The sequence below is a fragment of the Dermacentor silvarum genome, chromosome 2, assembly GCF_013339745.2.
Source record: "Dermacentor silvarum isolate Dsil-2018 chromosome 2, BIME_Dsil_1.4, whole genome shotgun sequence".
NCBI lineage: Eukaryota > Metazoa > Arthropoda > Arachnida > Ixodida > Ixodidae > Dermacentor > Dermacentor silvarum.
Genome location: NC_051155.1, coordinates 170,154,756 through 170,169,277, shown reverse-complemented (window position 1 = coordinate 170,169,277; position 14,522 = coordinate 170,154,756). Strand labels below are relative to the sequence as shown.

At 41.3% G+C, this 14,522-nt stretch overlaps 1 protein-coding gene across 8 annotated transcripts in view; it reads left to right on the top strand.

Annotated features, from left to right (window-relative positions):
* LOC119442095 (sodium/hydrogen exchanger 7) overlaps positions 1–14,522 on the top strand; it is a 69,400-nt gene that overhangs the window by 42,740 nt on the left and 12,138 nt on the right. For 3 of the 8 annotated variants that reach the window (XM_049661889.1, XM_049661887.1, XM_049661888.1), the window contains one exon: positions 4,216–10,805. The exons of 2 other annotated variants lie outside the window; for them this stretch is intronic. In XM_049661889.1, coding sequence (XP_049517846.1) covers positions 4,216–4,464 — 249 coding nt within the window. In that variant the 3' untranslated portion in view covers positions 4,465–10,805. Of the gene's footprint in view, positions 1–4,215; positions 10,806–11,040; positions 11,120–14,522 lie in introns of those variants that run through there. 3 more of the 8 variants (XM_049661892.1, XM_049661891.1, XM_049661895.1) reach the window with 3 other exon arrangements.

The following is a 14,522-nucleotide window of genomic DNA, read 5'->3' as shown; positions in this document are numbered from 1 at the left end:
CATGCGATTTTTAAGTGACAGCGACAAGTGACCCTGTAGTGTGTCGAGTCTGATATGGTGCAACCACGTGGACCGCGAAAATAGGTAGCCACAAACTTTCATTGTTGCCTGGTCAAGTACAATCATGCACCCTTAAAAAAAATGCAAATGTACAACAATGCGAACGTTTTAATCAGAGTGTACTAGTATAGGTAGTTTGAATATGCCGTCATTGCCAGTGAGAAGCATTCCGCGTCGCCAGTGCTAGATGCTGTGGCACCATCTGGTAGGTGGGAATCGAAACATTTGGGCGGCTTTCCCTGGCGTCTTAGGCCTACAGCTTGAGGTGAGACTAAGCGAAGGCTGATTCTACCATTTACAGTGGAGTCTCGTTAATACGATCTTCATGGAATCAGAAAATACAACCTATCATCCGAAGATCGTATTCCCCAAAGCATGCTCCAAATGTATGAAAATAGGCATATTCGGTGACAAACTAAGGTTCATGAGGCGTCGAGTGATAGTGCTCCACATAAGATGTTATGCAAAGCAGCATCACTTGATGCCACATTAACCATAGCCAATGCACTTTTATTCAGCAACATTGAAAGAGCTCGTCAGTTTGCGCTGGACTTTCTTCTTTTCAAGGTCTGTAAAAATGTTCATCTGGAAGTTAAAAAAAGAAGCTGCCATTTTCTGACTCAACTATACAGCAGCCCACAGCCAGTCGGTGCAGCCACACTGCCGCGACCGCATTAGAACCGCCAGCGCTGTGCCGCATGCATTTTTCCTACAATGTGGCTGGGGCTTAACATGTTGTTCGGGGGTCGTTGGAATCTTATTTAGGCTAGTACACAGGAATATAAAGCTACGAGTTTTAGAAATACTAGTAAAAGCCCACTTCTGCAGTCATATCCAATTTCAGGCGAAAATTCACTCGCAATAACCGTATAAAAATACATTGCTCCTATGGTATTACCATAGGAGCAGTGTGGTAATACCACATTGGCCGGGAAAAGAAAAATATAATGTCTATTGGTGTTTTGTGGCTAAAGCGCCCTTAGGCGTTGATGCACCCACGCTGACGCCTGGTGGCACGTCTCCTCCATCACGACTACCAACGTCGATGACCATGAGCAACCGTCGTGCATATGGAAGCTGCACTACGCTGCACACGCTAGCACAACGCGAAAGACGAAGCACGTAACTGACACACTAATACAACGCGCAAGACAAAGCACGTAACTGAATCGTCACCGAGTCAAATCAGCGCGTACAGCGCGTCGTAATTGCAGCCTCCGCGATCAACTTCAGAAACATTTTCAGAGCTAATTGCGGAGGCCACGCTCCGCTGTGCTGAGTACGGTGAACGCCACTACCAACGCCACCTAGGTGGCGTTGGTAGTGCTTCTTGATGCCAGCGTCCCTTCGAATGCTGGCATCGAGGCGTCATAGAGCTGAGACCACCGAAGCGTTCACTGTCGGTGCGCGTTAGTGTCATAATGCAGTACTTCTCTTTTCTGCTCGTAGGCGGCGGCACCGCCCCGAGCAAGAGCGCGGGTACACGGAGGAGAGTTAGATATATAAGGCGCGTCTGTGTAGCTCTCTGCAAATGCGTTTGTGGCGCAATGGGTTAAACGCTCGGCGATCTATCGTCGCGGACCGAGAGGTCGTGGGTTCGATTCCCAAATTTTGCATGGTTGTGGAACTTTTTCTTCAAAAACAACAACGTATTACACTGAAAAACGTATTACATAAAGTTGTATCAACAAGGTACTGCTGTATTTCTTGCTGTCACGTTTGAGCGCAAGTAGCAAGAGCAAATTCAGATTGAAGTGAGCGGTGGGTGCTGCCATGTTGCTACTTGTCGCTACAAGTGAAATTTTCTTGCTGGTCGTCGACATGACCGGCAACATGACAATTTCTGGCTGACCGATGACAAGACAAGTGACGGCGACATACTGCCCTCCACGACAGGCAAACGGGTCGCTTGTCACCATCACTTGAAAATCACATGCATGTGGTTGCAGCTTTAGAGACCTTTGATGAAGCCATGAAAGCACCACTTCAAAAACCATAGAATCGAAAATTTTGTCACTTTATTTTAGAATACTGCTTACATAACCACTGAACATAGTTCACTAGGTAAAACTGCCCAATGTGCAACAATTATTAAAATTTCAGTGTTTTTCTACTGTGCAGTTTGTCTATTCTCTGAAGTTGCCTGTTTTATTTCCATTGATAGTAGTGACTGATCTTGCGCACACAAAGAAAAAGAATTAAGTAGCTTTGCACTGTGCGCTAATCCTGGAAGCAGGAAAGATGACAGAGAAATGGCAATAAACTGAATGAAGAAAATTATCATTGCACAATATGTTTATGGAAAATACACTGCAAAATGCCCTAGTTCACAGTTCTGTCTCAGTAGAAGGCCTCTACATGTGAAACACAACACGAGTCCTCAGATATGTTGCGGTTCACGAGGCATCACACTATAAGAACGATGTGGCAAAAGCACCTTGAAATGCATCAGTTTAGCTTGTCTATGCCACAAGGCATAGTCAAGCCATGACCAGCATACATCTGTGTTGTAAACTGCCGATGAGCTAACCATAGGTTGATGTGCCGTGGTGTATGTAAAATGTGCTGCCGGTCACGGCTTGTGTATTCTTGCAGTACAGTGACAATATGCTGATTTATTTTCACAAAAGCCGGCAAAAGTAGCAGGGACTGGCCTCATGGTCTAATTTGTGGAATTCACTATGAATTTCTTTCAGTACTATCACAATTAGATCGGTTGATCGGATCGCTACAGTGCATGTGCGTTTCTACAGCACTGTGGGGTTGCATGTGGTTGTTTGTCAGAGGCGAGAAATGTAAATAAAGGAAAATCTGCCATGACAAGATGGCAGAGTAAAGCCAACTTTCCGCATCACGGAGGATTCACAACAAATGATGTCAGGGCTTTTTCAGTTTCCTTCCTTCCTCCATGCCCTTACACACTTAAATTACCCAGCAACTTCTAAGTTATTTTTTTTTTTTTCATTTTATGCACACAGCTATTTAATGTAGGGAGCTGGTTGAGCCCAAGACCAGGTTCTGCATTTAGATCCAACAATCGGGCCTAGTTATGCAAGGTCACCCACTGGCAGTCAGCTCAACCACCTTGTCAAGATGTGTGCAGAGCTTCATGGGCCAAGTAGCAAGCACTTATTGCTCTTTAATTCATTCATTTTACATGTGAAGCAATAAGTCACTGCAGAGAATAGCCACTTCACTATTGCGTGATGTGCCTACCTTCTGACATCAGCAGCCAGTGCACCTGAGCATGAGAATGCTGTGCATTTTGCTCACTACGGTGATTATGGAAGGATCTAATCTATCGGAAAATGAGCAGGAGCACTTTGAACTTGAGGGCCAGAAAATTCAGCGGAGTTGTGCCATAACTTCATTTTGAGGCTGCTTTTATAGCTATATATCAAGAAGTTATATTGGTTTACCATCTTCTTATTGATCGTTCAGAAATTTCATTCATTAACAGCTATGTTAAGCTGAATCCGAAATTTTAGGCTTGTCAGCAAAATTACTGGTGTAGAACATGGCCAGCACATAGGGGCGTATATACAGCTTGTTTCTTAGCCATTCAATTCAGAACATTATCATACTGAAGCCTTCTTTTTTTACCTGCTCTGGTGGTTCAGTAACTTCTGTGCTCATTTGCTTGCTGGCTTAATTCCGGACTATGGCTCAACACATTAATGGGGGCAGAATGCAACATGCTTGTGTTCTTAGATTGCTGAAATCTAAGTGCGCAATAAAAAAATTCAGGTGGTCAGAATTAATCCAGAGTCCTCCACTGCAGTGTCTCTCATAGCCTTGGCATTCCTTCAGAGCATTTAGATAACTCAGCGAGTCAATTAACCAATAAAATCTTTGGCCAACTCATTATTTCTATGCACATACATATTGCATCTCCATCAGTTTGCCCAGCAATGCCACGCTCATGGCACAAATGTTCGGGCATTGAACACAACATAGCTCAACACATTACACCACCTTAAGGATATGTGGTGCTCAAGAAAGTGTGGCAATATTGCCAAGTCGAAGTCTTATCCCACTTCCAGTGCTTTCCCTTTGACCTTTAGTCATCTGCTGCATTGAGCCTTTGTGTGCTTGGCGAGCATTGCCAGCTTATGTTGAGGCACTTTCATCCCTCACCCCTTCACTCCTCCTTAGGAGGACATTCGGCCCCGAGACGACGACTCAGACACAGACCTGTGCCTGGACGAGAGCGACTTTCACTTGCCCGAACGCAACAGCGCCTCCTTTCGGGGATCCCTGTCCCGGGTAAACTCAGCTCTTGCTCCCCAAGTGTTTGTCATTGAGAAACAACCCTCACAGCAGCCTGTCCCAGCTGAAGCCCGCAGGGCCAACCTTCCCACAGCTCCCCAGTTTTTCTCATCTCTGTCACTCGGGTCTCTGTGATAGAAAAATGTCTTGATGTGATGCTTCGTGCTGATGCCCTATCCCCTCCACAAAGCACACCGTGTGTTGTACCAGTCAACATTGCAGGTCTTGGTGCATCCGCAGGCGTAGAAGTTCCTGCTGCAAAGTTTTCGCAGCTCTTAGAATAGACTGTATGCTTAGTCATGTGTTTGCTTGCCTTCCCCGACAGCAGCTCTGCTTTCAGCCAGTGCTGTTGCAACTAAATCACTGTGTTGCTGTTGGCCCCTTTTACATTCTGGCTTGTGGTCTTGTTGCTTCGAGCACTTTTTTTTTTTCTGATCTCTTTTTGCCTTCCCTCTGAGACATGCGACCATGTTTCTTGATTAAATGTTCAAAGTGTAGCTACTTGTTAGAAATCAGCAAACAAGCTCTATTTTGGCTTTGTAGAGACTGTTTACCTAGACACAACGAAAGAAAACCTTATTCACCTGGTAATTTAGAATCTTCACAACAGTATTAAAGTGCAGCTGAATTTGCATTACTATCTAAATGATAGTTGCTATAGTGAGCTTTTGCACACTGTGATTTAGAGGATGTAGTTTCCACTGATGACGAGGTTGTTCAGCTGATAGTCCCTTCCTGTCCTTTTATGAAGCTGTGATAATTATTGCATACCTAATTTTTTTATTGCATTGTAAGCACATCTTGTTTAAGGAAGCAAAGCTGCATTCTTCACTCAAATGATAGGTTGTGGACTCAGGTTCAGATAAAAGTGGTAATTTTTAATTGTGCCTGAGTGGAGTTATCTAAACAGTTGAACTATTCCTCCTTGTTAGAGCATCTGAACTTGTGCAAAAACGTGTTTGAGGTAGTGATGTGATAAAATTAGGGGTATTATCAATATATAGCACATCAGTTTCAACTGATGTGCTATATATTGCAGCCTTCTCTAGCGTTCACTAAGTACAACCAGCACAAAATGAGGCAGATACGGTTTAGTCTACCTTGTATCAGTATGTGCCATTTAGCATTACCTCATGGCGCATTCAATATCAGCTATCCTTTTATGTGTGACATCTACAGAACATCTAAAGTACAACAATAGATTTCAGAGGTGCAATGCACATTAACTGCGTAAGCACAATATTTCAACCTGGGATGTTAATTCTGCAGCCATAGAAAGACACGTGTTGTCAGGCACAAGATGTTTCTCCTTATTATGTCCAAACTTGTTTGAAAATGCTGTGGTCGTTGAGTGAATGTGAATTCTATGAATTTGTGTACCTTGAGGTAGGTGACTAAGATTGTATGTACTGAGCCTGAAGCTTGCTTTTGAAATGCTTGAAGCAAGTCTTAACTGGCTTGACCTTGGCAGTATTTGCATTTTTGTATCTAGGTCTCAATCAACTGTTGTTGGTGCCTTGAAGTGTGCGTGCTTTTGTCTATTTTTCATATCACAGCAATAAAGCCTTGATATTTTCTTTCAATAGTGAGCACAAGTGGGCAGGGAACACTGCAACTGCGGGAGGGTAGTCAGTGAACATAACTGGTCAAACCTGGCTGTAACCATATGAATGACCTTTGTTAGCATGCTAGAATAGTTAAGCTGAGGATTTTTGTTAGGCTAGCACAAGCAAACAATACATGTGAAGAACTAGGACATTTATGACGGTGCACACTGTTTTTGGAACAAAGTCACATGGCGGCCATGCATCAAATCTTTGATGTTTTGTGGTGTTGCTTGAGAGGTTGATGGTAGCACAACAGACACACATGCGATAGATTGTTGGGAAACGGGGCAGCGCTTGAGTTTTTCTCTTTCATTGGCTGCAGTTGGGACTGCTAACTTGCTTAGCAATGCAGTTCGGCCGTAATTTCCCCGCATTCTTCCCTCAGATGTTTTCATTTGTTGAACATGGTGTGACTGGCACAGGTCATGGTACATCTGTGTTGCTGTTTTGATCGAGCATGCCATTGACCCACGCAACCTGAATAGGAAAGTTAAGCTCTGGGCTCAGTCGATTTGTATAAATGAGGAAAGCAGGGATCGTTATAGAAGAGAACTGAAAAGTAGTGTGGATAAACCTAGATGTTAATGATTATTTAAAGCAGTTTTCTTAATATGTTTCTTTTAATCTAGAACAGCGTACCAAGGGACACTGACAGAAGGTGGCTCACTTAGTGCTATGTGTGTCCTCTTTGTGCACCATCTTCTGTTCCTTTCTCTTGTTGTGCTCTTTTAAATTCAAGATGTTCAACCAGCGAGCCCAAATTCCAATGTTTTCAAGTAATACTTTTTTGCCCTCATTAAAAAAAAGTGAATATTTCAAATTTTAAGAGAATATATAAATGCCACGTCTATACGTAGCATGATAAGAACAGATATTTAAGGTACTATATCAAATAAACTTGTTTCAGTGTTCCAGGTAGAACGAAATTCCAATTTTAAATTACAATGTTCTTGGGGCATTAGTCGAGCGTCTGTTTTGCAGAAATGGCAATCATGGAGCCTTTGAAAGTGTTCTCGCTCTTTATAAAATATTCATTCTTATTATTGAGCTACTGAGTCGCAAGAGCAAATCTCAATACATGGAAAGCAGATTTTCAGCAGTTTTTTAATGAAATTTGGCAGCTAGGTCAAAACATTGCTTCTGTCGGACAATTTTTTTTTTCTATACAATGGATTTTATGCAAGTTAGTTTTTGGATACTGCAGCTAATTTTTTGTCCATTCCAGTGTACTTTAAGGACTTCTGAGCGTAGAATGTTCATTGTGGTTGCATTAGTAGTCATGCTAGAACCTGATTTGTATCTCATTTTGTGCTGTTTGTACTGTGATGAGACTTAGGGATGAGCATAGCCTTAGGGAGCATATTCTTTAAGCAGTAAATACATTTTAGTCCTGTTTTAAGCAGTTTAGAGGGAAAACCTACAATCCAAGGAAAGCAACTTGGGACATAAGGAAAGCTATTTAGAACTCCACCGAACAATAAACAGAAGTAAAGATTTTGTTCTCCTACAACTGAAGGTCATTTGGATTCTGCTGCTGAAAGTTGAAAAGTATCCATTGTAAATCAGCACAAGTAATCTGTACATGAGCAGCGGAATAGTTTTCTTCTTTGGTTGCAGCTTTATTTGAATGCGCCAATAACAGTGCCAAGATGCAGGTGACAACCCCACTCAGCTTGCCCCAAAAAATGCGGTGATACCTCGTGCATAGCGTACGATGTGTGCACTGCATATCCCTGGAGATCCACATCACCTTTGTGATGTAGATTCACCTTTCTAGCTTCATGCCACATTCGGGTGGATGACAATTTTTCCCTTTCATGATACTTCTTCCACCTTGCAGGATTCCACAGAACTAATTTTGCCGTATTCTGTGTCCTTGTGCTTTGAGTTGTCGATTAATTCACCCTTGCGCTGCGATCTGCTAGCCTCCTGGTTATCCCAGATGGTAGAGCAACTGCCCCGGAAAGGCGTTGGTCCCAGATTCAAATCCCGGACCAGGACGAATTTTTCCTCAACTGCAAAGCATTATTTTTCAGAAACCCATATGGGTTTCCTTTGTAGCTTCGTGCTACATTCGGGTGAATTGACAATTTTTACCTTTCATGGTACTTCCTCCACCTTGTGGAATTCCACAGAACTAATTTGCCAAATTCAAACACAAATTAAGACTTATGCTAATTAATTATATTTTATTTCAGTGTTCCTTAAGCAAAAGGGCCTCTTCGTCGCTGTCATTTTCCCTTGAAGACACCTCATAACCAACATCCAAGTCCTTTGACTCATTCATTAGAAATTCTACTGCATCGTTCATAAAAATTGTGGCCTTTTTGCTTTGGTCTGCTGTGTTGGAAAACAGGAGGTGTAAGCAACGCTGACATTCGATAAACTTTGTTACGCCATCTGTCGTATAAAAGCAAAATATACTATAAAATTTTAGTTTTAACCAAATTCTGAGTAGATGGTGCAATGTATGTTTCATGGCCATGAATTATCTCGGGTACGGCCAGAGGTGTGCATCGGCAGCCAGGCACAGCACTTAACACCACAAAGCCCAACGTATTATTTCTGATATGCTGAATTTGATGCCTTAAAACCGATTTAAGCGCCGGAAACTCAATGTAGAGCCCATGCTGGCAATTTTAATATGCTGGAGGTAGTTTTCAGTTGTGGATACAGCGAATCAGTTACTAATTAATGAACTACACCACTAATTAGTTCTTACATAATTATCATTTCACTGTTTCTTTCGTACCAATATTCCCTTCATGGCCAGAAATAAATGTGAACAAGTTGTTTTAACTTTCTTTGATTTGAAATGCTGTTGTTTGTTTAAAGACTTAAAAGTGCCCATAGACCTCTGTTGGTGATAGTATTTCTGGCCCTCTAATGCACTATCTTCTTTTGTGCTCTGCCCTCGAGCAAACTAGAAAGCATTTGTTGATGGATCAGCATCTGTGCTTGGTATTAGTGCGAGTGTATCTCGTTGCCGTCGTGCTTCTTTTAGTGTTCAGATTCCTATAAAATTGCTCTGCAGCAACCCTCCTCGTTCTTGCCCGCGTCTCAGTACTTCTGGTACCTGGTACATATCTCATGTGCCACAAGCTATCACAGTGGGCTCTACACTGTCATCTGACATGAAAGCCACAATCGTTGGGTTTGTTTGAACACTTCTGTGGAGCTTGTTCGCTTGCTGGTAGGGAAATGAAAAAGAAAGTAAAAATGCCAAAGTATGGTTGCTCATGAGTGGTTAAGTATTATGAGCAGTGCATGTGCTGCACCAGGTTTGCATAAATGCATTTGTAAGGATGAAAAAAGAGTGACAGCACAGGGAAGCAAGAAAACAACGAAGTCAGCAGGATGCTTTGCAGCGCCCCAATAGTGTCTCACTTTATGGATAACTTGCTCTAATGACTAGTTGTTCTTTACTGACCTTGCAAGTTAACAATTTCTGAAATGAGAATTCTACAGTATGGATTGGTAAGCTTGGGTGTTTATTCCATATTGCAGGTCAGAATGTATCTTCTGATTGACTCTTACATTTTCCTTTTGACCTTATTTTCCTGTTTGCGCTGTTGTGTACACCTAATGTGTGCATCCCTTTGCAGTCAAACCTTTTTTTATGTGCAGGGATGTTAATCATTCCAAAGAGACGAACATGATTAGGTGTCCATGTTGTAAATGTTAGATTCGTCCCCTTTGTTCACGTTACGGGCCCCAAAAGTCTTGAAACCTGGTCATGAATATGACCTTTTGATGTGTACAATCACCTTTATTTATTTGACCTGCATTTTCTTGAGTACCTTTTATTCTAGTCTTCTGTTTCTTGTCTTTTTTTTTCTTGGATGTCGTTGCATGATATCGTGAAAAATGATTTTGACTGTAGAAGCAGTGTAAAGCCCATACCTCAGTGTGTATTCATGCTGTCCTTTGAATGCTCACACAACTTTTTTGTCGCAAGCGTGCCAGCATTTTATTTGCGTGCGGCGATATTTTCATTTGCTTTTACTAGCTTAATACTCAAACTTTGCAAAATGACAAAGTAACAATGATACTTGCGAGATATTTTATATTGCAAAGAGGGAAATTACTTTTTGCAATAGATTCTCTTTTGCATTCTCTGTGCCGCTTAAGACAGCTGATACATCTAATTTTTGCATTCTATTGAGTGTACTACATGGTAAGAGGATTTGTGTTGCATGCTGGGATCACATGGTTAGAAATATCTTTTTCTGCTGTGTAATGTACCAACTCTTCCTTGCACTTTTGATTATTACTTTTTAGTGTGTGCGTGTCTTTCATACTGCAGATGGTTTCTTGGAATGCATGCCTGCTGTAGGAAGTTTTACTCCATCTCTATGTTCAGATACAGTTGAGCTCACTTATAATGGTTCTCAATGCTTATCATGATCTGAATTTTTATAACTGCTAATAGTAATCATGTTTGAACTGATAATTAAGTTAGATCATGGTTCCTCCTCAATTCTTATCATTTTATCATTGATTAGGACGCTGCAAGTTGCATATTCGTCTAGGCTTTACTGTATTTTTGGTGTCACATAGGTAAGCATTCATCTTGGCAAGGAAATCTAGAAACATTGATTTCCTCGAGAAGTGATTCCATTATTGAAAAAAAAAAACAGCTTGCATTAATCACGTTTAAAGACCAACAGTTTGTCACATCTTCAGCTTACTTTCGGAATTTAGCTCATTAAGAACAGATGTGTAAAATGAGCTAATCTTCTGTTGTGATCGGATTCACTATAAATGGGCTAGGCTGTACATAGACTGCTTCGCTGTAATCCATCCCCAGCAGGAATGCATTTTTCTAGGTGGCAGTGATGTTGATGCCACACTATTGCTTTTTCATTTCGCTTTGTTGCCAAGAAAAAAATATATATAAATGTTCGTTAGGTCTTAGTAGTCTTGCTGCATTCAGTCTGCAAGACACTGTGTGTGTTCATCATGAGACAGTCGTTCATTTCACTATTTTGTTTATATTACAGGTCATTTGGCAGAGCAGGCACCTGCTCTTAATGCATTGTATTTTCAGTGTTCAGTGCACGAGTAATTTGTGCCTAATTTCTTTTTTGTATGCTTTTTCTAGGGTGACCTACAACCATGTTTATTTCCTGAAAAATAAGAACATTTGCACAACCCTAGGCAACAATGTGCCCTTGCATATGGTGTGTGTGTGTGTATTAATAAATTTTCTTTCAGGTGATGCTCTGTGTTGTTGCCTTTTCTGTTTTGTTCTTGTCCATCTGTGTGCTGGCATTAGGTTGTGACTAGGGTTCGGGCAGATATATTATCGGCTCTTTCAAAAACTTCTTTTAAGGCCCAGCATTCAACATTACGGGGAAAAAAAAAGAATCTAATGGTTTACACATTTCTGGCTCCGATACAATTTGCCTTATAATTATCATTCGCTTATACTACACAGTCTGAACCTCTTTGGTTCAAGGGAAGCTGGGATTGTTGGCTGCTGTGAAGGGGGTGTGATGCTTTCCATAGCTCCTGTGTGTCTGTGTTTAAAGGCATTAATTGCTGTCATTAGTTTCAAGATTCTATAAAAGATATGCCTCTTCTTTGTTTATTACAATTGGCACAGATTACGAAAAAAAAGTGTGCGTCAGGCAGATAGTGCAGTTTTTGTATTCAACATTATTAATTGAATAGACAGATATTACATGCATGGTAAATTGCAATTTCTGATATTACTTTTATTATGAATTTATTCAGGGCACGTGTTGTAATTGTGCAATTCAATCTAACCCATGCTGAAGGCACGTCCATTTTCTTGCAATCCTGACACTAGTGCTACATTCGAAATACCCGTCACCAAATTGTGTGTTGAAATATAGTGTACTTCTGCATACAATTTTCTTCAAAAGCATTAAAAAAATTATATATATATAATATTGATGGGAGGAGTCTAGTGCGCAACCGATGCCAGTTTGGTTGGGACGATGCATAGTAAAAAAAAGGTGCCAGGACATTGACTAAAAAAAAAGTAATTGATTACAAAGATAATTACTTTTTCATTATCTGATTGCCTATTCTGGCTTGTGCAAGTAATGTATGCCTCTTCGAGTAATTCACCGAGAGAAGTGAAACTTTGCTACCCACCACTGGCAATAGCTTTAAAAAAATCTTTGAATTAAGGAGAAAAGATGGCTTGAAGTTGTCAGGGGCTGGCTGCACATTGGCCCATCTCTCGTGTTAATACTTACACCATGTGTTAATACTTGGCACCACCTGTTAAAACTTCCACCTCGTGTTAATACTTATACCAGCAGCAGAGGAAGCCGCTGGTGGCTGGCACCTTTAACTTCCTCACTGAAATGCACGATGAATGGTAACAAAATTTCATTTACATTTGGGATAATCATTTCTAGTTTTCAGAGGTGAGCCTGTTAATGATAGGTGTAACACTAGTGCACATAAAGCACATTTATTTGTGTAGATTGTGGGGCACAGTTTTGTTCTTGGATTTATGTATTTTTTAGTGTTCATCTTCTGTAAGTGAGAAAATTGTGACGAGGGAGACCTTGCTTTAAAAGTATGCAGTCTGCTTCCACTGGCACGAGTAGTAAGTGACTGATAATTAAAAGGAAATTACAGTGCAGGTAAATGTAAGAGGCAATGCTGCCTTTGCAGTTTTATTAGATTTTTCTGTGCAAAATTTTATCGGTGATATCTGACCGCATGTCTGCATTATTGCATTGTAGGTGTGCACAGGCACACCTGCAAAGTTGGGGGCCTAATCTACTGTCTCTTAGCGCCTTCACCAGTGTATGTAAAACTGGATTTACACGAGGTACATGATCATGAACGAATCAATCACGTGACGTATGACATAGACTGGATCACTTCAGAGCCAGCATTCGCACTGCAGCAGAGAAAAGCAGACAACAATACGTATGACGTAACCCTACTCTCCCTTTTCAATGCATTGGTGGTGGCGCAAACTCATTTGGAATGCTACGCACGTTCGCTCATGGGCCACCGAGCTAATGGTGTGTGAGCTACGCATTCCTTGCCCACATTTTCATTCAGTGAGCGAGTGGGACAGGAGTGAAGATAGTTACTGTCAGGCATTTACAGTATCTGAGCATTTCTTAACTAATATCCCACCAGTGATCTGGCTTTAAGCTGTTTTGTGAATTCTTTCACGGGGACCAAGTGAGCGAAGCAGAAATGGCTGACTCCCGTGATACGCAATCCCCAAGCTCAAATCACAATTTGCTCTGTCATGTGAATACAGCTATAGCTGCCAAGTTTAAAAGCATATCGAATGGAGCCATTGAATACTTCACCAGTAATGATGCTATAGGAAACTTGCTCTCATTATTCAGGCGCAAATCACTTCTGCAGAAATCCCCAAGGTGGAGGAATATTTATGAAGCAGAAAAATTCTCTTCCACCCAAAAGTAGCATGGAGCTACAAAGGGAAACTAGCCCATATGGATTTCTTGGTAAGAAAGCATTGCAGTTAAAAAATTTATCTGGTTCTATAGATTGAACCCTGGAACTAATGCCTTTCTGGAGCTCTTTCTCTACCATCTAAGTTGGCAGAGAGGCTTAGCAGATAGCAGAGTGAGGCCGAGTGAATCAAGAACTTGGAAGTGCACGGAACTGAATGTGGCAAATCAGTTCTGTGGAAATCTGCCAAGGAGGAGCAAGTTTCGTGAAAAATGAAAATTTTGTTATCCACTGAAGTGTACAATCTTTTCCTTTCATTATTCAAGCACCTTCAGCAGTGCATGTGATACGCTTCCGAATTACGTGTCTCTCATTGTCACATTATCACACACCATGAGGCAAATCTTTGGCTCTTCAGTGGAATGAAGGGGTTGGATGTTTGGGGAACGTAGTCATGGCTTTCGCTTTCCTTGCTCCCCCTGTGAACATGGCTGTGGCCGGCACGATCTGTCGGGCATGTGGTATGCTCTTTATCTCTGTCATCCTCTGGCTTAACTAGAGTGGCTGAGTACAGTGGAGTATAACCTAAAGATCAGCAATATAATGCATGATCCCTTCACTGCACTGCCATACAGTGATGTGCATTTTTCCCTTAGAACCTTTTTTTTTTCTCCCAATTTCATTTTGCAGCGGCCTTGCGTTTGCTCAAATATTGCGACAATCACATTGTATGGTTCAAATCATCCAGCATGGTTACTTGCTTGATTCATGAAGCAAGAAATTCCGGCAGAACGCATCTCATAATGAATGTCGACGTTAATGCGTTAAAATTGGGTGATATTTTGAAAGTGTAAAACCATGAAGAAATAGTCTTTTTTTTCTTGTCAGGTAGGGAAACGGGGGAGAAATCAGGGGCATTGTTTTAGTGCCCAAAGTCTGGGATTTTTATCGGTACCTTTACAAACGATCAATGCAAACAACAGTCTCATTTTGAACACAAATGGTCTGCTTAAACAAGCGAAATCACTCATAGGAACATGAAATGTCCAATAGACCTGCTCACAGATCATGTGACGAACTCATTTCCAGAAATACTCATTGTCAAGCATTATTAATATATTTACAAGAAGCCATATTAACAAAAACAAGACTAGTCTGGCGATT